At 38.6% G+C, this 24,237-nt stretch overlaps 2 protein-coding genes across 18 annotated transcripts in view; one reads left to right on the top strand and one right to left on the bottom strand.

Moving 5' to 3' along the window:
* The window catches only part of CARF (calcium responsive transcription factor), a 103,070-nt gene extending 90,672 nt beyond the window's left edge, over positions 1-12,398 (bottom strand). For 12 of the 14 annotated variants that reach the window (XM_025441966.3, XM_025441967.3, XM_025441965.3 and 9 more), the window contains exons 1-2: positions 12,274-12,398; positions 7,664-7,830 (exon numbers count right to left, since the gene is read on the bottom strand). The gene's annotated coding sequence lies outside the window, so the exon portion shown is untranslated. Of the gene's footprint in view, positions 1-7,663; positions 7,831-9,106; positions 11,157-11,782; positions 11,918-12,273 lie in introns of those variants that run through there. The other 2 variants (XM_025441956.3, XM_035710731.2) reach the window with 2 other exon arrangements.
* The window catches only part of WDR12 (WD repeat domain 12), a 30,423-nt gene continuing 18,584 nt past the window's right edge, over positions 12,399-24,237 (top strand). Inside the window, exons 1-6 of one of the 4 annotated variants that reach the window (XM_035710741.2) lie at positions 12,399-12,539; positions 13,118-13,183; positions 18,225-18,319; positions 20,927-21,021; positions 22,415-22,521; positions 23,616-23,731. In XM_035710741.2, the coding sequence (XP_035566634.1) occupies positions 13,143-13,183; positions 18,225-18,319; positions 20,927-21,021; positions 22,415-22,521; positions 23,616-23,731 (454 nt within the window). In that variant the 5' untranslated portion in view covers positions 12,399-12,539; positions 13,118-13,142. Of the gene's footprint in view, positions 12,540-12,677; positions 12,832-13,063; positions 13,184-13,485; positions 13,612-18,224; positions 18,320-20,926; positions 21,022-22,414; positions 22,522-23,615; positions 23,732-24,237 lie in introns of those variants that run through there. The other 3 variants (XM_025441974.3, XM_025441976.3, XM_049106668.1) reach the window with 3 other exon arrangements.

The raw sequence follows: 24,237 nt of genomic DNA, 5'->3' as shown, positions 1-24,237 counted from the left end.
ATGCCGTGATCCTGGAGACCCAGGATCGAGTCCCATGTCGGTCTCCCTGCATGGAGCCTGCTTCTCCCTCTGCCTATGTCTCTCTCTCTCTCTCTCATGAATAAATAAATAAATAAAATATTTTTTTAAAAAAGTACTGATAGATGCCAGAACATAGATAAACCTCAAAAACATACTGATAGAAGCCAGACACAAATTGTCACACATCACATGGTTCCATTTACATAAAATATCCAGAATGGATAAATTCATACAGGCAGAGCGCAGGTTGGTAGATGCTAAAGGCCTGGGGAAGGCGAGAACAGGAAAAAAATTACCTATTGAGTATAAGATTTTATTTTGGGGTAAATGGAAATATTTTAGAACTAGACAGAGGTAATATTTATACAACACTGTGAATGTAGAAAATGTCACTAAACTGTTCATCTAAAAATGATTAATTTTAAGTTATATGAATTTCACCTGTTCTTTAAATTTCTTACCAAAAAGAAAAAACATATACATATATAAATGTGTGCGTGTGTTATGTGAGTAGGGCAATCAGGAAAATGTAAATATGGACTAGATATTTATTAAAAATTGCTTTTTTAGGTATGTGAATGATATTATAGATGAAATTATATGTTATGATGTCCAGGATTTGATATCCTCTTCTCTCTGTGCCTGCTACTGACCTGGGTTTTCTCTTGTGTGGCCCTATGTGGCATGCCTTCCCTTCTCTTAGGAACTGTGAGTAATAAACTATCTTTTCAGTGGCAATCATCTCCTGATTTATTGACCTCACCATATATGAAGAGAAATAAAATCTGTTTTAAAACAATCATAAAGGGCAGCCCCGGTAGCTCAGCGGTTTAGCGCCGCCTTCAGCCCAGGGCATGACCCCGGGGTCCTGGGATCGAGTCCCATGTTGGGCTCCCTGCATGGAGCCTGCTTCTCCCTCTGCCTGTGTCTCTGCCTCTCTCTCTCTCTCTCTGTTTCTCTCATGAATAAATAAATACAATCTTTAAAAAAATAAATAAATAAAACAATCATAAACATATGAATCCTAAAATCCTAAATAAAATCTCAGTGAACAAAATCCAGCAATAAATAATAAAAATAACATGTCTCATTAAATGTAAGACATCAATGGCTTTAAGTACACCCAACATGGGGACTAAATTTAGGGTACAATTTTGTATAAACAGTATGATACCAATTGCCTAAAACAGTACAATGGCATAAAAATTATGAAAATTTTTGAGATAAAATATATGCAAGATCTATGCACTGAAGTCCGTAAAACCTAGATAGGAGAAATTAAAGAAGACCTAAGAGAATGAAAAATACATACCGTGTTTACAGAATAGTTGACTCAATATTGTTAAGATACTGAATTGATATCTATAATCAATTGCCTACTATTTTTTTTTTAACACACAAGCTAAGCCTTTGGCTCAGGTCATGATCTCAGGGTCCTGGGATCAAGCCCCATGTTGGGCTCCCTGCTCAGCTGGGAGTCAGCTTGTCCCTCTTCCTCTTCCGCTGCTCATTCTCTCTCTCTCTCAAATAAATAAATAAAATCTTTAAAATTAAAAAAAAAAAAACACCTCACAAACTGATTCTAAAACTCATATGGAAATTCAAAGGTTGGAGTGCCTGGGTGACTCACTCAGTTAAGTGTCCAACATTGATTTCAGCTCAGGTCATAATCTCAGAATTGTGAGACTGAGCCCAGGACTGGGCTCTGCACCCGGCATGAAGCCTGCTTGGGATTCTCTCTTCCCCTCACCCTATCCTTCCCCCGCCTCTCCCTCTCTTAAAAAAAAAAAAGTTCAAAGGTTAAAATAGCCAAAACAACTTTTGAAAAGAACAACAAAATTGGAATTCTTATACTACTTGGTTTTGAGACTTGTTATGAAGTTAGAATAATCAAGATAGTATGCTATTAGTGTTAAGACAGACAAATAGATCAATGGAACAGAAGAGAATCCAGAAACAGACCTTCACATATATAGTCAACTGCTATTTTTCTTTTAAGATTTATTTATTTGAAAGACAGAATAAAAGAGAGAGAGCAAGCAGGCGAAGGGACAGAGGGGGAGAGAGAGATAGAGAATCTCAAGTAGACCCCCTGCTGAGCACAGAGTCCAATGATGCATGATCCTGTGACCCTGAGATCATGACCTGAGCTGAAACCAAAAGTCAGATACTCAACTGACTGAGCCACTCAGGTGCCCCAAGTCAACTGCTTTTTGATAAAAGTGCCAAGGCAATTAAGAGAGAAGGGACGGTCTTTTCAACAAATGGAGGTGAAACAATAGCTATATGCAAAACAATAAACAACCCTTATCTCAAACCATATAAAAAAACTAACTTGAAACAGATCATGACCTGTAAAACTATAAAAGGTCTAGAAGAAAACATAGGAAAAAAATCTTTGTGACTGTGGGTTTGGCAAAAATATCTTAAACATGACACAAAAAGCATGAAAATAGGACTACAAACTAGACTTCATCAAAATTAAAAACTACCAGTTATAAAATAAGTAAGTCATGTGGTACTTGGGTGGCTCAGTTGGTTAAGTGTCCAACTGTTGGTTTCAGCTCAGGTCACAATCTCAGGGTTGTGAGATGGAGCCTGGAGTCAGGTTCCTTGATCAGCAGGGAGTCTATTTGAGATTCTTTCTCTCCCTCTTCCTTTGCCCCTTTTCCTATGCTGTCTCTCTCTCTCTAAAATAATAAATCTTAAAAAAAAAAAAAAAAGATTTCAGGACACCTGGGTGGCTCAGTGGTTGAGTGGCTACCTTTAGCCTGGGGCATGATCCCAGGATCTAGGGATCAAGTTCCGTATCCTGCTCCCTGCAGGGAGCCTGCTTCTCCCTCTCCCTATGTCCCTGCTTCTCTCTCTGTGTCTCTCATTAATAAATAAATAAATTCTTTAAAAAAAGATTCCCACCCTCTCTCTCTGCACTTCCTCCCTGCTCAATCTCTCTCAAATAATGGTAACAATAAAAGGCACAAAAAGTACAGCACACAGAATATATATAGTCAACAGCATTATAATAAATTTGTATGATGATAGATGATATCTACACTTACCACAATAAGCATTTAACAATTATTTATAATTGTCAAATCATTATGTTGTACACCTGAAACTGCTATGTCATACATACCTCAATTGAAGAAAAAAGGCTATTAAAGCCACAAAAACATATGGAAAAAACTTAAATGCATATTGATAACTGAAAGAAGTCACTCTGAAAAGGCTATATACTATATGATTTCAAATATATGACATTCTTCAAAAGGCAAAACTACAGATCAACAGTTGCTAGAGGTTGAAAGATTTTTATTGTGATAAAACAATGCTTTCTGATACTGTAATGGTGGATACATGACATTTGACACAGGTTTTGTCAAAATCCATAAAATTACAGAATAGTGAACCTTAATGCAAACTGTAGATTTTTGTTCAAAATAATGTATCAATATTGGTTACCTTTAAGAAATATACCACACTAGAGGAGCCTGGCTGGCTCAGTCAGTGGAGCATGCAATTCATCTTGGGGTTATGAGTTCTAGTCCCAGGATGGGCATAGAGCTTATTTAATAAATAAAAATTAAATTTAAAAAATGTACCACAGTAATGCAAAACGTTAATAAACTGTGTGCTAGCAGATAGAAGAAGGACAGGGTATGTGGGGGGGTGGATACAGATATCTTTGTATTCCCTGCTTGACCTTTCTTTCTTCTTTCTTTCTTTCTATCTTTTTAAATTATTATTTATTTTAGAAAAAGAGAGAGCACACAAGTGGGAGGGGCAGGGAGAGGGAAAGAGAATCCCAAGCAGACTCCACGCTGAGCACAAAGCCCAAGGCAGGGCTCGATCCCAGCACTCTTAGACCACAACACAAGCCAAAACCAAGAGCTGGATGCTTAACTGACTGTGCCACCCAGGTGCCCCTTCTCAATTTTTCTGTAAATCTACTGATTTTCCTGTAAATGTCCCAACATACGGAGTAGGAAAATAAAGAACACCACTCAAAAAGAAACTTCTTACAAAGTTAGACTCAACTGAAAATAAAGTCCTATTGAGGGATGAATTAAAACTAAAATAATTGGGTGGCGCCCCGGTGGTGCAGCTGTTTAGCGCCGCCTGCAGCCCAGGGTGTGATCCTAGAGACCCGGGATCAAGTTCCACGTCAGGCTCCCTGCATGGAGCCTGCTTCTCCCTCTGCCTGTGTCTCTGCCTCTCTCTCTCTGAATGAATAAATAAATATATCTTAAAAAAAAAAAAAACTAAAATAATTGCTGTCAGGAATACAATTCAATTTTTTAAAGTAAATTAAATATATTGAAATATTCACTATCTAAACATAATGACATCAAGATTAAGAAATATTTTTGAGATGCACCTGAATAAGACAGTTGGTTAAGCCTCCAACTCTTGGTTTTGGCTCAGGTCATGTTCTCAGGGTTGTGAGATCAAGTCCCATGTCTGGCTCCATGCTCAGTGTGGGATGTGCTTAGGACTCTCTCTCCCTCTGCTCCTCTCTGCCCATATCCCTTACCTCACACTCTAAAATAAATAAATCTCTAAAAACAACAACAAAAAAACCAACAAAATATTTTTGAGAGCTTTTTGAGTTTTAAATATAAGCACATTATGAAAAAATAGATGAAGATTATTAATTTTTCAAGCTATATAATTTAATGCTTATTATACTAATTACTATATAGAATTATTAATAATCACTCCATATTCTGTGATGTAGAATTTATTACCACCATTTTAACAGAAAAGGAAATTGAGGCTTACTGCTCAAGGTTATAAGGTTATCAATTTTTTTTTTTTTTTTTTTTATGATAGGCACACAGTGAGAGAGAGAGAGGCAGAGACACAGGCAGAGGGAGAAGCAGGCTCCATGCACCGGGAGCCCGACGTGGGATTCGATCCCGGGTCTCCAGGATCGTGCCCTAGGCCAAAGGCAGGCGCCAAACCGCTGCGCCACCCAGGGACCCCAAGGTTATCAATTATTGAGCGCTATGGTAAAGCACTTGGGTTTTATTTTGTTTTTGAAGATTCCATCTATTTTAGAGAGAGAGCACACAAGAGAGCACAAGCGGGGTAGCAGCAGGGGGAGAGGGAGAAGCAGGCTCCATTCCAGGACTCCAGGATCATGACCCAAGCCAAAGGCAGACAGACCCCAACCAACTGAGCCACCTGGGCGCCCCTAAAAGTTTTTTTTTTTTTTTTTTATGATAGGCACACAGTGAGAGAGAGAGAGGCAGAGACACAGGCAGAGGGAGAAGCAGGCTCCATGCACCGGGAGCCCGACGTGGGATTCGATCCCGGGTCTCCAGGATCGCGCCCTGGGCCAAAGGCAGGCGCCAAACCGCTGCGCCACCCAGGGATCCCAAAGTTTTTCTTTTTATTTGCTTATTTGAGAGAAAAAGTGGGTGGGAGTAGGGGTTGAGGCATAGGGAGAGGGAGAAACAGACTTCCTGCTGAACGTGGAGCACACCACCATGCTGGATCTCACAACCCTGAGATCATGACCTGTGCCGAAATCAAGAGTAGGAGGTTTAACCAACAGAGCCACCCAGGTGCCCCTAAAAGTGTTTTATATATTTCATTTTATATAATCATTTCACAACCCTGTGATTCATTTACTTGCTCCAATTTACATAGAAGGAAATAAGACTCAGGCAATTAAGTAACTTTCCCAAAATTACCAGTATACTTAGTGGCTGAGCAAAGCCCACTCTTTGTTATTACAATAGGAATTTTATCAAACTAACAGAATAAAACTCCCTCCTTCTTTAATTAGTCATGGCTTTAAATCTTTTTTTTTCTGATAGGTTAACAAATTATAGATGCTAAAAAAATTCTTTGTTCATTTTGGTCTCAACTTTTCCTAATTGAAATTCAGCTAGAGGCCCTCCTCAAAGCACTCCTGCAAACAATCTAAACATCTCTAATCCCTTGAAAAAGCTAGAGTTCTAATCTTGTAGGCGCTGCAGTAACTGAGAAAACATTCTGCAAACAGATTCAAAAGCAGGACTTGGAAAAGAGTAGTGAAAAGTGCAAACAGCTTAGGAGAAAGAATTCTAAAAACCCACTACCAATCTCCTAATAGCTGTCCTGATCCTATTACAAATTATCCCTACTGGCCTACATTTTTTTTCATTTTATTTACTTTCTCTTACCCTAGCTGAAATTTTCATTGGAGTTAACAAGGATTTTCTCTTTTTGGGGGGACGTGGGGGGTGGGCAGGTAATGACAATCGTTTATTTTATACATTATAGAGAAAAATTTCTCTACTTATTTTTTATCTTGTGTGCCTCAAAAATACATGCAGCATGCATAATCCCAGGAAAAGCCTCAAAGTTGAGCCACAGTTGTCTAAAAGGCAAAGATTTATTAGGATTTTCTCTTAAAAGAAAAAACTCAGGTTATCTGGGTGGTGCAGTCGGTTAAGTGTCTGCCTTCAGCTCAAGTCATGATCCTGCAGTCCTAAGATGGAGCCCCCCATGGAGCCCCACATTGGGCTCTACACTCAGCGGGGATTCTGTCTCTCCCCTGGCTCATGCTCTCTCTCACTCTCTCAAATAAATAAATAAAATCTGAAAGAAAGAAAGAAAGAAAGAAAGAAAGAAAGAAAGAAAGAAAGAAAGAAAGAAAGAAAGAAAGGAAGAAAAGGAAAAGAAAAGAAAAGAAAAGAAAAGAAAAGAAAAGAAAAGAAAGAAAAAAGAAAAGAAAAGAAAAGAAAGAAAGAACTCTGGACAGAGTATCAGTCATTACCAAATTTGTGTGAATTTATATAGCTCCCTTCATTTAAGATGAGTTCAGAATAGCTACCCTGGAAAGCTTAATTTAAAGGTGAGAAAGCAAGTACACTTGAAGTTTACAACATTTAAAAGGGCTTCAGCAGAGGTCTGAGCTCTGCTGCAATGAAGAGGACAGAATAAATGCCCTAAGGAACTGCAGCAGCAAAGGTGGTGGGGATGTTGTTAACAGAACACTGCCAAACATAAACCACCTACTTCAGGACTTTGTTTAAACTGGAATTTTGCCACTCAAAGATATTTTTCCACTGTATTTTGAAACTGAAAACTCAAAATTTCCTTTTCAGTATGTAGATCTATACTACAAGTTAAAGAAGTTTTTTGTTTACTGGGAAAATGCTACTTAAAGTCGTTTCTTTATGGAAAAAGGAGCTTCACTATCTATTGACTAGTCCATTGTTGAATTGGAAGTTGAAAGTATATTTCTATGTTACAGACATCCTTTCCAAAAAAAATTTTTTTAAATTTGAATGAAGCGAAAAGAAAAGTAATACTACTGCCTCCCTTGATTTCCCCATCAAAATGCGTTAAGACTTTACAATCCTGACAACTGCAGGATAACTTAAAATATCCAATTTTCCCGTCTTATCTCAATGTCAGTACAAGCTAGATAGAAATTATAATCTGTAACTTTCAATTAACTATGTCAAAGTGAAGTTTTTAAGAAAGAAGATATTAAGTAGCTAGGTATAAAATGTTTTCTTCCAACTGGTAAGCACAAACAGAACGAAGTACCTGTATACCAAGTGTAATTTCATTTTTCATTAATAGATAATAGTTAACTTTTATAAACCTGTTACTTTCAATTAGTTAAAAATAAAAGTATTACCTTCAGATAGTAGTTCAAGTTTAAATTCAGGCCTCAAGCATTCTACTATTCTCAGAAACGCCCTCTCTTGTCCACTGAAGTTCCTCCTTTTGGGAGCACTAAATCATGGTATTGTGGCTTCATCTGTGTGAGAGCTATAATTACATCTTCACAGCAGCATTTTTTTTCTGTAATGAGAAGGTATTCAATGTATTTTCTTTTCCTACATATGAAGAAAACTATTAGATTTTACAGGTTTTATTATAAAATAGCCATTACAAGCCCAGTACAGTAGAACCCTAAATTGAGTTAGTTGAAGAAAACTAAAAGATTAGGACTTTCTTTACAAATAACTGCATGTATTCAGTAGTAGGTGACTTAACCTGTGTCTGTTTCCTTATCTAAAATTAAGCATTTGGGGATCCCTGGGTGGTGCAGCGGTTTAGTGCCTGCCTTTGGCCCAGGGCGCGATCCTGGAGACCCGGGATCGAATCCCACGTCGGGCTCCCGGTGCATGGAGCCTGCTTCTCCCTCTGCCTGTGTCTCTGCCTCTCTCTCTCTGTGTGGCTATCATAAATAAATAAAAATTAAAAAAAATTAAATTAAATTAAGCATTTGAGGGGACCTCTGGGTAGCTCAGTGGTTTCGCGCCTGCCTTTGGCCCAGGGCGCGATCCTGGAGTCCCGGGATGCAGTCCCGCGTCGGGCTCCTGGCATGGGGCCTGCTTGTCCCTCTGCCTCTCTCTCTCTCTATGTCTATCGTAAATAAATAAAAATAAATCTTTTAAAAAAATTATAAAAAAAAATAAAATTAACCATTTGGATTATAGTTTTGTTTCAACTCATGTTCTGTATCTATTACCGAAACAAAGACCTCCCCAGCAAATTGCATTTCTATCATGAAATATTTACTAACAGGGCTTTTTTTTTTTTTTTTTGGAACCATAGAAACTTAAGAATAAAGGTCCCCCTCCCCAAACTACACCTTCTAAAAAATCCTGGAATTGATTTGACAAGGTTAGTTCTTAAGCAAACAGTAGTAGGATTATATAAACAGAAAAAAAAAGTATTACATGTATAGACAGTTAATGATTGGAGTTCAGAACACACACTAAAGCATTATATTTTGCTGTCAAATTGCTTTCTAGAATGTTTCACATCACATTTAAAAAGTGGATTTTACCTTATACCAACAGCAAAGATTAGAAACTGTTAAATTAGAAGTTTCATGTTTTATGGGGAAAAAGGACTTTTTATTGTTTATACATATTGAATGCATGACAGAAAACTATTCAGACCATAGTCACTCAGATCTCTGTGATACATTTTTGACCTACTGCTTTCGTTTAACAACGAATTTTATTTGTTCAAAACTTTAGAGGTAATCCTGTCTTAACATTCAATTATTTTGTTGTTTCCTCTACAAACTTTTGTATAGTAAATTGTATCTGTTAAAACCCATTACCTGAGAATAAATCCCCAAACAGGATAACTGGAAGATGAAGCCACTTTTAATTTAGTCCTAGAGATTCTCCTAATTCTAGGTACCTTTTAGTGTCCTAAAATTTAAAGGATCTTGAAATATATTCAATATCAGTGCCAGATCTTATAATTTATTAACATTAAAAAATGTTGCTCAAAAGTACTTTAGAAAATTAAAATTTTCTCATCTTCTAGGGTAGGTAAATGACCCAATGTTTCCTTCTACGATGTATGCCAAATTACTGCGAATCAGTGGTGTCAAAAATTAAATCAAGACTCCTAGTTCACAAATATTTGATAGAATAATTTATTTTTGTAAAAGATGGGTTTGGAAAATTATGTCAATATTAAAAATTTAAATGTATGCAAATATATAAAAATAATAAAAAGTTAAAATAAGTTAACTTTTCATTGAAAACTTAAGGCTAATGTTCATAATGTCTTTTATCTAAGGTTTGCCCTCTCTATAAACTTCCCTATAATCTTTGTTTCTACACAGTTCTTACCCTGTAAATATATACCTCTTTTTACCTCTTTGCAAACTGTACAGATTATTTCATTTAATCCTCACAATAACTGAGTTGGATCTTTGAGTCTCTATAGATAAGAAAACCAAAGCTGTCCAGTAACTTGCCTAAAATCACAGAGAGCATTAGAGCTCAGATTCCAAAACTAAGTTGGAAAAAACCCCCAAAACAAATAGGACTCTGAAGCCCATGCATAGTCCTCAGATCATACTATACCATGGCATTATATGCCAAAAAAAAAAGAAAAGAAACCCGTAATAGGCATATTTTCCAAGCTGTGATTTTTTTCAAGTAATAATGTGTCTTCATGAGGACCACAGTAAATGAATCATATAGAAAATCATCAAGAACAAAAAGCGTGAAATTAATGTTCTAAGAAAAACACTCAAAGTAAAAGCACACCCTAAGTACTGCATGGAAGGAACACCAAATATGACATGAGTCACTACTGAAAAAAACACCAAAGCCATCACAGTGGATGTTCAGTTTGCTTGGAACACTTAGAATTTTCCTTAATCAAAGGAAGGTCTTGAATGAAAAATGTACTTCAGTGGATTTAACATTTCTGCCTTGCAAATTGAAGTTTTATCTTATTTAGTATATATTTACGTTTTGTATCTTACTGTCATACTTTCCAATTCAAATTAAGATCAACTGATAATAACTATCTGGTATTGTACTTTGTTATTTTGGCAAATGTCAAATTAATGATCGATAAAATTTATTACACTAAACATATGTGTGTTTTGTTGCTGTTTCCAAGACTTTATTTTTAAGTAAACTTTACACCCAACATTGAGCTCGAACTTAACAACCTGGAGATCAAGAGCTGCATGTTCCACTGACTGAGCCAGTCAGGCACCCTTCTCACTATAAATTTTTAAAAGATCTTTTAACCAATGATATTTTATCAATAATAAAAAAACAAAACTATCTGAAACAGAACCTAATTATCTGAAGATTAGTTCAGGCTCTATGAATTTTAATTCAGGTAATTTTACAGCTGAAAACTCAAAAAAATCACTTAGGATCAAAGGAGAATGTTTAAAACTGTCAAATTTCTTTCCCATCTATCCAAGTCAGAAAACATGGATTAAATAGCAAGACTTCAGTTAAGAAAGTGTTTCAAGCTTCAGGTGATCTAAATTATTTAAGGCACACGATTCTCACCATTACGATGAGTCACGTGGTTAAATGACCACGTTTTAGATTACAGGTTCTATTTGCAAGCCCAGTCCTTCCTTTCCTAGGTAGGACTGCAGCAACGAGGGGTTTTTGTTTGTTTGTTTTGTTTTTTATTTCTCGAACCATGAGGCTACTTTCTCGTATTTGTTCACGTTGGCAAAGTTCCTAGTCAAACTGACATCTCAATGATAATGATGGTGATAAACTAAATATTTATTACGTGGCATTTAATTCTCGCAGTGACCCAAGTGTAGCACAGAGAGGTTAATAACTAGCTGAGGCATTCCGGTTCCAGAGCCCGCATTCTAAAAAAAAAAAAAAAAAAAAAAAAAAAAAAAAAAAATAGGTGAGTGAACTGAAAATAGTCCCACTTTCATTATCATTGCTTTCCAATAAAAGATTACTTTTCGCTTGCAATTGTTTAAATACCTCCGCGTAGGCTCTGGTTGATTTAAATACCAGGTGCCTACTTCACTGCAGCGCATCTTTAAGCAACGTGAAGGAAGAAGGCTTTCCTTGTCTTCACCTGCACACTAGACCGCTCTGCCCACAAATTCTGCAGTCCAGTTCTGCCTAATTCTAAAATGCTGTCTCTTGAAGTCCCCTACTTGCGGCTTTTTTTTTTTTTTTTTTTGGGCGAACGACTTAAAAAGTGACTTTGAGATCTACATGGTATCTCTCCATCCATCCTCCCACAGCGAAACTAAATTCAAATTAGGGTTAACTCTCCGGACCATTTCAAGTCAGGCAGAGGCCTTTTAGGGAACTTCAAGACTTGGAGGGGGGAGGAGGGGGGGATCAAAAAGCGTAGGAGAATGTAGAGGAGGACGACTTCTAACCATAAAATATAAAAGAGCTCATAAAGAGGGGGGGATTTAAAAAAAAAAAGGAAAAAAATAAAAAATAAATTAAAAAAAAAGGAAGAAAAAAAAAAAAAAAACAACCACCCTAATAAGCGGGGCTCCTGGATGCGCAAAGGACCACACACCGGGCGCTCCCGCCCCGGGGGTCCAGGCGCGTCTCGGCGGCGGCGGCGCATCCCAGGGCTCGTCAACCCTCCTCCAGGCACCTAACCTCCACCTTCTGCAGCCTGCCTCCCCGAGGCCCACAGCGCGGCCCCGGGAGGGGAGGAGCGGGCCTCAGCGCGTGGGGCCCCCGGGCGGCCCCGAGGCGGGGCGCGGACCGCACCACCCGGGCCCGACGGCGGCGGGGGGCGGGGGCCAGCGGCGGCTCCGGAGCGCGGGTCAGGAGGTGATGGGAGGAGGCGGAAGGAAAGAAATGGGGGTTGGGAGGCAGCGTCCAGTCCGCGGGCGCGGACAGCTCGGCCAAACCTCCGACTCCTCCAGTCCCGCCGCCTCTGAGAGCCCCACAGGGCGAGGAGGGAAGTCCACAAGCTGCCGGAGCAGAGGGGAGAAAATTCAAAACGAGTCTACTCAACCTCGTCTTGGCTCCGAGGCCCTGCCATGGAGACCAGCACAATGCGCAGGCGCATCCTTCTGAGAGCGCGCAGCGCAGGACTGTGAGACTAGACCACTATCGGCCACCGTCGTCCGTTTCCTTTTCGAGTCTCGTCTTCGCGTTCCTGACTCCCACCTGCGTCTAGAGAGAGCCTGAAGCTACAGCGGCGGGAGCCCTCGGGAAGTCTCGGGAGAGTGAGGTTCCGATTGGGAATATACGTAAAGACACAAAGCCTGAAAGCCTTTGGTAAATGAAAGCTGAAGGCAGAGGCAGTATAATAGATATCTGGCTGGAGTTGGAAAAGTTTAATGCAAATAAAATATCGTGAGGGCAGCATGGCAAAAAAAAAAAAAAAAAAAAGACTACAATTCCCAGTGGCTAAGCGTCTGAGAAGCGCTGCATTCTGGGAGTGGTAGTGTCTAGAAAGTGTGCTGAGGTATCGGGTCTGAAGATAACCTCTTAAAATTAAAAAGGGAGAGAGAAACAGTTTGCACTGGGCCCTCCTGTATCTTCAGAATCGATCACAGGCCTAAATACGGTAAAGGAAAAATAAAATTAGGGACACTCTGCCTTTAAGACTATGCTTCGCCAATCGATGATTCCTAAATCTGGGAATCGGTAGTTGATATTTGTGGGCTGGGCCTCTGGTGTCAGACCGGCCTCGTGGTTGGCTCCGGGCTCAGGAGGCCCGTTCGGACCGCATCTCCTCGCGTACCTGTGCGAGCTAATTTTGAGCTGCTTCTTTTTTTTTTTTTTTTTTTTTTTTGTAGTCTTAAGAGACCGGCTCGCCTGTTGTCTGACCATTCCCCCTTACGCTTCCGTAGACAAGTCTCGTGCGCGCTCCTCGCCATGGCCCAGCTCCAGACACGCTTCTTCACTGACAACAAGAAGTAAGCACCCTTTGCCTCTCCTCTTCGCCTCCCTAGGATCCTTTCCAAGAGCTCCTTCCGTATGACTTTGTGAAGCCTCGGTTGTCTTTGCTCTCAGTTTTCCTCCGCTCCCCCCACCCCCCCTTTACTCCCCTCCACTGTATTCCTGGCTTCTGCGAGTTTTCGGCTTAATTGAAAGTTCTGCCTTTCCGGGATTTCCCGGGGATGGATCCCTGCGATCACTGATCCCTTTTTTTTTTTTTTTTTTTTGCCCAGCTTCTCAGGCTCATCAGTGTATGATTTGAATTGCGAGTGTAGAGGGATCTGAAGGGCTTCGGGTTTGCTTCCCCACGTACATCTCCTTAAGAATGAACAATGGACCTGGTCGGTACAGGCTGCCGGCTAGTGGTGTTTCACAGTTTCTGAACACACAGGTTTATTTGGAGGAGGTAATAGACGATGCTTTTCTAAACCAGGCTGGAAAGTGGAGTTCTGAATAGCCGTTTGGCAGAACTGGTTTTGGATAAGAATGTTAAGTCGGGGAACCCTGGGTGGTTCAGTGGTTTAGCACCACCTTCCTCCCGGGGCGTGATCCTGGAGACCCGGGATCCAGCCCGGCGTCGGGCTCCCTGCATGGAGCCTGCTTCTCCCTCTGCCTGTGTCTCTGCCTCTCTCTCGTGTCTTTCATGAATAAATAAATAAAATCTTAAAAAAAAAAAGGATGCAAAGTCAATTCAGTTACAGTTTGTGTATTTATATACATACTTAGACATGTATGTGTATTTATATGCGTGCATGTACATATGAGCATTTTTACTCACGGCTCTTGAGTCAGTAGCATTCATTTGAAACCTAACGTATGTATTACACTATTATTTTTTTTTAAGATTTTATTTATTTATTCATGAGAGAGAGAGCGAGGCAGAGACACAGGCAGAGGGAGAAGCAGGCCCCATGCAGGGAGCCCGACGTGGGACTCGATCCCGGGTCTCCAGGATCGCGCCCTGGACTGAAGGCGGGCACTAAACCGCTGAGCCACCTGGGCTGCCCATAATTTTTCTTTAGTGTCTGTTTAGCTATATTGTAAGTCTTTTGATGGGAGGGACTGTGTATGACAGTTCTTGGATTGACTGAGTCAACAAATGTCAATTTCTTCCCGTACTGATGATAAATAATGAATATTTGTTGTATTAACAAGCTAACGCCATTGGTAAACTAAAAAACCTCCCACCTCAATTAAGATTATATCCTTGATTCTTCATAGCTTTATGAGTTGACCTGGTAAATTATATTCATTCCTCTTGTATTGTTGCTTGCAGTATACATAAACTGTGTCATGAATGCACAGGAGTATTTATACTTGGTCCAAATACTTTTCAAGCAATGTGGTACAATAGCATAACCCCTATGTTTTTTTCCTTTTTTTAAATTTTGTTTATTGACAGGATGGGGGAGAGAGAGGACAAGCACAAGCAGGGGGAGTGGTAGGCAGAGGGAGAAGGAGCATCAGGCTCCCTGCTGAGCAGAGAGCACAGGGGCTGGATCCCCCCAAACCCTGGGATTATGACCTGAGCTGAAGGCAGGTGTTTAACTGACTGAGCCACCCAGGCACCCCCCCCCCGTATTCTTTTTCTTTTTTAAAGATTTTATTTATTTATTCATGAAAAACAGAGAGAGAGAGAAGCAGAGGGAGAAGCAGGCTCCACTCAGGGAGCCCGATGTGAGACTCGATCCCGTGACCCTGGGATCATGCCCTGAGCCAAAGGCAGACACTCAACAGCTGAGCCATCCAGATGTCCCTGTATTTTTTTTTCGAATTGAAATTTTTATTGAGATAATCATAGATTTACATGAAGTTTTCAGAAATAATAGACCATTATGTTTTAACCCCTGAGATAAATGAACAAATAATACATATATGTTTGTGTATGTGTGTGTTTAAATTCTTCAAAAAGGTAACAACCCCTAAAAATTAAGTTTTTGCTTAACACATAGTATATTCTGGCGCATCAAATGGGGGGGGACTGGTTTTTTCACCTATGTGTATATATTTTACATATACGTGTGTATGTGAATTATGTTACTTCTTCCCCCTTATTTTACTGACCCAATAGTAAATGCAAGGAAAAACAAAACCCTTTTTTTTAAAGATTTGTTTACTTGGGATGGGGTGACTGGGTGACGGGCACTGAAGAGGGCACTTGACTGGATGAGCACTGGGTGTTAGGCTGTATGTTGGCAAATTGAACTTCAATTAAAAAAAAAATTTGTTTGCTTATTTTGGAGAGAGAGAGAGAGCAAGCGCGTGCGTATGTATGAGTGGGGGGAGGGGGAGAGAGAGTTCCAAGCAGACTCCCCACTGAGCATGGAGTCCAAGGCTGGGCTGAATCTCTTGACCCATAGATCATGACCCAAAACTAAGAGGTGGATGCTCAACCAAACAAGCCACTCAGGTGTTCTGGAAAAAACAAAAACTTTAATTCTAGGTTTTGTTACCTTTTGGAGGACCTAAGTTACTGCTTACCTTTTTTTTAAGGCTTGATACATATACATATAAATATAGCTGTAGCCTTACTACTACTCAGAGTGTAGTTTGAAGATCAGCAACAGCAGCATCATTTGGGAGCTTGTTAGAAAAAGCAGAATCTCAGACTCCACCGCAGACCTACTGATTGCGACTCCACATTTTTACAAGATCTGAAGCCGCCTTGTCTACCTCATTATGGCAAAAGAAATCTGTTGTATCATGTCTTGATGAGCCCCTGGTTCTATCTTAACATCTTTTGAAACTTGTCCATTCCCTACACCTATGGCTCTAACTCAGGCTTTAGACTTTTTTTTTTTGTAGTAATAACTTTGTTGAGATGTGATTCACAAACAACAGAATTCGCATTTTAAAATGTCCAGTAGTAGCAAAATTGTACAACTGTCACTGCAATTTTAGAACATTTTTAATCACTCTTTAGCTATTTCCCCCTAATCCTTCCAATCCCAGCCCTACACAACCACTAATCTACTTTCTGTCTCTGGATTTGTCTGTTCTGGACATTTCGTATAAATGTAATTATATAATATGCAGTCTTTTGTGACTGACTTCTTTCACTTAAGATAACGTTTAGAAGGTTCATCCGTATTGTAATATGTATCAGTACTCATTTTTTTTATGGCCAAATATTCCATTGTACGAATATACCGTATACCAAATTTCATTTCCAATTTTTAAGTTAATGGACATTTGGGTTGTTTCTACTTTTTGGCTATTATGAGTAGTGGTGATGTGAATTTTTGTGTACAAAGTTTTGTTGTTGATGTTGTTTTAAAGATTTATTTATGTGTTTTAGAGGAGTAGAGAGAGTGCAAGGGAGAGGAGGAAAAAGCAAAGGGAGAGTGAGTCCCTAACAGACTCTGAATTAAGCACAGGCCTAGAGGCAGGGCTCAGTCTCATGACCCTGAGATCACAACCTGAGCTAAAACCAATAGTAGGTTGCTTAACCAACTGAGCCACCCAGGCGCCCTGTGTACAAGATTTTGTGTAGACATATATTTTCATTTCTCTTGGGTATATACCTAGAAGTGGAGTTACTGGGTCAAGTGATAATTCCATGTTTAATTTTTTTTTTTTAAGATTTTATTTATTTATTCATGATAGACCTAGAGAGAGGCAGAGACACAGGCAGAGGGAGAAGCACGCTCCATGCCGGGAGCCCGATGTGGCACTCGATCCTGGAACTCGATCCCTGGACTCCAGGATCACGCCCTGGGCCAAAGGCAGGCGCTGAACCGCTGAGCCACCCAGGGATCCCCCCATGTTTAACTTTTTGAAGAACTGCCAAGTTTACCCAAAGCAACTGCCCCATTTTACATTCCCATCAGTAATGAATAAGGGTTTAAATTTCTTTACTCACTAACACTGCCAGTCTTTTTTATTGTAGTTTTTAAAGTGACTGCAAACTAATATCTTATCATGATTTGATTTACATTTCCTTGGTGAATAATGATGTAGAGCATCTTTTTCATGTGCCTTTCATGCAAATGTTGTTCATTTGCATATCTTCTTTGGAGAAATGTCCATTTTAATCCTTTGCCCATTTTTTTTTTAAGATTTTATTTATTTATTCGTGAGAGACACAGAGAGAGAGGCAGAGAGACACAGGCAGAGGGAGAAGCAGCTCCCTGCAAGGAGCCCAAAGTGGGACACAATCCCAGGACCCTGAGATCACGACGTGAGCCGAAGGCAGATGCTCAACCTCTGAGCCACCCAGGTGTCCCTGTTTGCCCATTTTTTTAATTGGCTTATCTTTTTGTTATTGAGTTATAAGTGTAGGTTATATATTCTAGATAAAAGTTTTTTATCAGAAATGTGATTTGCACATATTTTCTCTCATTCTCTCTTACAAGAGTTTTCTAATTTGACCATTGTATGTTCCTCTAATCCTGTCTCAACAGTGCTGCCAAAAAGGTCTAACAAAACAAAACAAAATTCCAATGATATTCTTTGTTAGGACTCAGTGGTACTTCATTGCCTAGGGAAAGAAGTAAAAATTACTTCACATAGTAGATTAACCACTCCATGCACGTCTCTTTAACCTTATTTTTGGTCACTGTCTAGAGCAAGATCACCTTTGCGGAATAGGCTGCGTGGGCAGTTTAGCTGCTATTGGTTGCTGCTCTTGCTGCTTTTCTGCACCCCTTGTTTCTGTCTGCCCCCTCTTACCTGACAAAGTCACTCTCCAGAGGTAGCTTAAGAAAGACCTTTATTGTGTATTCTTTTACACTTTGTTTTGTCTATCTTTTTCTTTGGTTGAAATGATCTACAGCTTCTTTGTTCTCCCATTCTATATACGCTTATGACATTATTCTTACATACTTTTATTGTATTTTGATTACCAGGCTTTGGCCCTTTCTGAGAACAAAGATCATGTCCTAATTCATTTTTGTTAATACCATGTAGCAAAATGTCTGGCATTTATTAGATACCCAGTAAATATTTGTTGAATGAATAAATGCACATTTGTTAAAATATCTGTAGACTTGACTTTGATATATCATTTCCTTTTTACAGATATGTGGTAGATGATGTACCCTTCTCAATTCCTGCAGCCTCTGAAATTGCTGACCTTAGTAACATCATCAATAAATTGCTGGAGGCCAAAAATGGTGTGTATAAATAAAGGCTTTGAGAAGTTAGGAGAGGGTGCAGTGCCACTAACTACACTAAAATACATCACATTTTTATTTTATTTCCCTTTTTTGGGCTTTGTTTTATAACACTGTATATATTTTGTAATGGTAAAACTTATGGACTGTAAAACATGTTTCCCTGCTGCATGATACTTTTTTAAGTGCTTTGAGATAGAAGTTTTCAGAAAAAATTATTTCCATTTAATCTGATTTTAAAGCAATGTGAAGATAAGGTGGTTAAGATTTAGAAATAAGGTTTTAGTGTCATTTATGACATTGTGATTATAGTAGGGAGACCTGGGATGGGTAGGCATAGAACAAGCATCTAGGTGCTTGGGTCTTACTTGCTACACTTCTACAAAGCAAAATGACAATGTCACTATTTGAGTATTTATTTTGTGTAATAACAGATGCCAATATTAATACTAGTATTTTTAAAGTATTTAGGATTCATTCAAAAATTAATGGATAAAGGTTTATAAAGGATATCAAGTAAAACATTTAAAAGGTATAAATATTAAACATATGCTGTTGTATGAAAATAAATTATTAGCCCATAAAACTGGTATGAACAAAATATGCAAAAATATTAATGAAAGGAGATTGGCCATGAGTTGATAATTGTTGAAATTGGGTGGAAGATGTATGAAGGTTTATTATTGTTCTCTACTTTTGCATATGTTTGACATTTTGTATTATAAGATGTTTTTTAAAAAATAGTGAAATTATACATAAAATAGAAAAATTAAGAATAACATAAAGTATGACCTTTAAAAACAAAATTTTGTCAATGATGTCACCATTTAGAAGCAAGCATGTTTTTATTTATTTTTAAAGATTTTATTTATTTATTAGAGCGTGAGCAGGGGGAGGGGTTAGAGGGAGAAGCAGACTCCCCACTGAGCAGGAAGCACAAGTCAACTTGGGCTCAATCCTGGGACTCCTGGCTCATGACCTGAGCCAAAGCAGATGCTTAACCCACAGAGCCACTCAGGTGCCCCAAAGCAAGCATATTTTTAAACAGGTATTTCTGATACTTCAGAGTTCTTTTGATTCTACCCTACTTGGAGGAATGGGAGGTGAGAGTTATAAATTAATGCCCAATATTTTCCCCTTCTCCATCTTCAAATAATCCCATAATTTTTTTATAAAGTTTGATATGATGTTTTATTTTGTTTTTCTTTTTTTAAGTAATCTCAACACCCAATGTGGGGCTTGAATTCATGACCCTAAGAACAAGAATCTCATGGTTTTCCCACTGAACCAGCCAGGTGCCCCTGAGATGTTTTTGAACAACTTTATCTTCTTTTTTGGCAAAGGCTGTGGTCAGGATCTGCAATTTTTTCACTACTACCAGGCGATTGTTCATTCAGAGATAGTCCCATAGCATTGCCCATAGGTTCTTGTCTTTACCTTATCTGTTGATATATAGAGATTCTGATAAGTAGTTACTTCTAAATTACAAGACTGTCATATATCTTACTTACTGAAAAAGTGTTTGAGCTGGAATAAGAATTGTTCTTTTAATAGGGTGCCTGAGTGGCTCAGTTGATGAAGCCTCTGACTCTTGATTTTGGCTGAGGTCATGAGATTGAGCTCTGCATTGGCTCCTTGCTGGGTGTGGAGCCACCTTGGAATTCTCTTTCTCCCTTTGCCTTTCCCCACCTGCTTACACTCTTTCTTTAAGGAAAAAAAAAATTATTTGTGAAATAAATACTTTGTAATACCAGTGTATGGATGTGATGCAATAGGAAACACATATTACTGTGTGTAAGTATTCTTACAAAAAAAAAAGCAAGCCTGAAGTCTAATTACATGTTTAAATCCACCTAGTGTACAGGATGTATAGATGGTAGAGGAACATGTTAAAGGACACCTTGGAGATGTAACCAATCAAATATAGAATGTAAGGAATATTAGAAGATAGATGACCCAGTTTCTTTTACAAATAAATGGCAAGGGAGAAAAAGGAGGGGGAACTGCTAAAGATTAAATAAGATATATTAATCAAATATAATATGTGGACTTTACATGCTGATTCTAAAAAACTCACTGTAAAAAGACTTATGAAACAAAAAAACATGAATATTTGCTATTAAAAGGAATAGTGATTAAATTTTTTAACATCCCTACTTTAAGTCCTTATATTTTGGAAATACATACTAAATATTTACAGATAAAATGATAGCATTTCTAAGGTTTGATTTTAAAAAAACCTGCAGAGGCATAGAGTAAGACGTATAGGTGATTGCCCATGAGTTGGTAATTGTCAAAATATGTGATAAGGATGGGGGCTTACAATGTTATTTTTACTTTTATATATATTTGGAATTATCCAGAGAATGAAAAGTTTTTTAAAATAGAGATCATTGTGCCAACAATAACAATAAAAAATTATAACAACGGAAGAAAGAATCTGTTCTTAAAAATCATGTAGGGTAGTGGAATACATGGCCTGATTATGCTATGGAGAAATTCAGAGGCCAACTAGGATAATAGGTACCTGTTGTTTTGGGGTTACTCATATATCTCTACCAATGTTACTTCAGGCTGAGTGATCATTTTATTATGTATTTTTTTTAGAGTTCCACAAACATGTGGAGTTCGATTTCCTTATCAAGGGCCAGTTTCTCCGGTTGCCCTTGCTCAAACACATGGAACTGGAAAACATCTCATCAGTAAGTTCATTCAAATGTTTACCTGCTCTATTTTATGTCAGGTGTTCTTAGACAATGTGGAAAACTTTTAGAATCATCCTGAATCTTTAGCAACCAAGATTTTTATTATTGTTTTTTTCTAGAAATTTGAACTTCAGTTTTTGTGTATTCAGTTTTGAAATCCTCTCTTCTGAGGGTATATTAAGAAATGCAGATGAACAAATATGAGAAGAAAAGGGAATAGCAAATATACGTTTACTGCAAATAAAAGTGTACAAAATGTGTGCATACAAAAACTTACGAGTTAGGTTATTGTGATTTATTGTTGTTCCCCCTTCCTCTAATTTTTAAAGCTTCCTTAATATTGCTTTTATAATTTAAAATACAGCTTTTACACTTTTTTGGACAAGTTTTAGAACTGTGATAAAATGTACTAAGATCTATCATTCTAACCATTTTTATCGAAGTGTATAATTCAGGGGCATTAAGTACATTCACAATATTATGTATGCATCGGTACTGTCCATATCCAGAACTCTTTCATCATCATCATTAAACAAAATGCTTTTATGATTTTATTTTTTAAAGTTTTTTTTCTCCTCCACGTCCCCCTTCACTTTTGGCATAAGTTTTCCAAGGTCATAAATATTTCTTAATACTACTGTTAGGTCAGATAAAATTTTCACCTTTTGCATGGCTCCAGATTTTCTGAATTGTGAAGGGGACTGACATGAAGGAGACATGTTAAACTGGGAGTCCTTTATTTCCATAGTGTACTATTTGTTTTGTTTTTTTAAAGATTTTATTTATTCATGAGAGACACAGAGAGAGAGAGGCAGAGACACAGGCAGAGGGAGAAGCAGGCTCCATGCAGGGAGTCTGACATGGGACTCAGTCCCTGGTCTCCAGGATCACATCCTGGGCTGAAGGCGGCGCTAAACCGCTGAGCCACCCTGGCTGCCCCATAGTGTATTATTTTAAAACTGTACGCCTGATTGATTTCTGGTTTTTCTTCTTTCTTTCTTTCTTTCTTTCTTTCTTTCTTTCTTTCTTTCTTTCTTTCTTTCTCTCTCTCTCTCTCTCTTTCTTTCTTTTTCTTTCTTTCTTTCTTTCTTTTTCCTTCCTTCCTTCCTTCCTTCCTTCCTTCCTTCCTTCCTTCCTTCCTTCCTTCCTTCCTTCTTTTTAATAATAAATTTATTTTTTATTGGTGTTCAATTTGCCAACATACAGAATAACACCCAGTGCTCATCCCATCAAGTGCCCACCTCAGTGTCCGTCACCCATTCACCCCCACCCCCCGCCCTCCTCCCCTTCCACCACCCCTAGTTCGTTTCCCAGAGTTAGGAGTCTTCATGTTCTGTCTCCCTTTCTAATATTTCCTACCCATTGATTTCTGGTTTTTCTCTGTGACTAGGAAGAGGTTGTGGAACTGGAATATGTGGAGAAGTACACTGCACCTCAGCCAGAGCAATGCTTGTTCCACGATGACTGGATCAGTTCAGTCAGAGGGGCAGAGGAATGGTATTACCCTATTAATGTTCTTCTATCCATTTCATTAGGCTACTTTATCAGTCTTTTTAAATGTACTATGTGAATATTTTTCGGTGATTGACTCTGTGTTCTTTGTGAAAGTAGTTTCGTGATATCTGTATCAGTGAACCATGCCAAAGATCTTTTCATTCAATTTATTTAAGAAGAAACTTATCTGTCTCAAGATGTTGTAGTGACATTCGTCTATGGAATCAGTCAAGTGTCTTAGGGCATTTTGTTTGAGTGTGTTGCTTATAAGACCAAAGATATCATTTGTTTCACAGAGGGGGAAAAAGCCTTGTATAGCCACAGATCTCCTAGCCTACTCCCGTGAAGATGTAGATCATACAATTTATTTTAGGAATAAAAAGGGAAGACTAGATTCAAGCAGGTATGGATGACTCAGCGCAAACCCTTACTGGCCTTACTTGTAGAATAGCACTTGAGAATGGATTATGATTATAGTACAACCTTACTTCTTTTAAAGAATATCTTCCTGGAGTTGGCATACAAGTGATGCTTTTACTGGTTTTAATTTTACTTTAGATGGTTTTACTGTTTTTCTGTTAAATGTTTTTCACTGGTTCAGGACAAAGGACCGTTAGGTTTTACAAGCAATTTCCCTGAGAGTTGTAGTGTTTACGACAGTAGTGAAAATGAAATCTAGCATTTTTTAGTTACATTTGTACTTTTAGGAGGTCAGGAGAAGCCAAATGTAACATCTTCTGATCTATTCTGTTGTGATTTGAAATCTTAGTCTTCCTGTTAAAGAAGTTTTTTTTTTTTTTTAATTTTTATTTATTCATGATAGTCACAGAGAGAGAGAGACAGAGGCAGAGACATAGGCAGAGGGAGAAGCAGGCTCCATGCACCGGGAGCCTGATGTGGGATTCGATCCCGGGTCTCCAGGATCGCGCCCTGGGCCAAAGGCAGGCGCCAAACCGCTGCGCCACCCAGGGATCCCTAAAGAAGTTTTTAAAGTATACTCCTGAAGGTTTACTTTGTCATTGCTTTAGGAATATAATTGATTTCAGGCTTTGAAAAAGCTTTTTGTATTTCATAGAAGTTTTTTTTTCTCTTCACAGGATCTTGACTGGTTCTTATGATAAGACTTCTCGGATCTGGTCCTTGGAAGGAAAGTCAATAATGACAATTGTGGGACATACAGATGTTGTAAAAGATGTGGCCTGGGTGAAAAAAGGTTAGGACTGTTTGCCTAAACTGAAAGGAATCCTGCATAGGGAATTGGAAATAAGCCATTTTCAGTGCTGGGGCAGAATGGGGATCGGGTAGGAAGTACCTCATACCTCAGTTATTGTGAGGTCTTTCAAAAATATAGTGTGCAAGAAGAAAAAGATTATGTAAGAGTGGTAGAATTCAATCCTTACTAAATTATAACAAAATATACCTCGAAGTTAATACTGTGTTAAACTCATATTTTATAGTATTTTTGAAGACTTGTCCTTTTATACCATAAGTAACTGGGTTTTTTTTTTTTAAGATTTTATTTATTTATTCATGAGAGACCCAGAGAGAGAGAGAGAGAGGCAGAGACACAGGCAGAGGGAGAAACAGGCTCCATGCAGGGAGCCCGATTGGGGGATTGATCCCAGGACTCTGGGATCACGCCCTGAGCCAAAGGCTGATGATGCTCAACCATGGAGCCACCCAGGTGCCCCTTTTTATTTTTCAAAGCTGGCTAATGTC

The sequence above is a fragment of the Canis lupus genome, chromosome 37 (assembly GCF_003254725.2).
Source record: "Canis lupus dingo isolate Sandy chromosome 37, ASM325472v2, whole genome shotgun sequence".
Classification (NCBI taxonomy): Eukaryota; Metazoa; Chordata; class Mammalia; order Carnivora; family Canidae; genus Canis; species Canis lupus.
The sequence above is the reverse complement of the archived record's forward strand: the minus strand, read 5'-3'. Positions and strand labels throughout refer to the sequence as shown.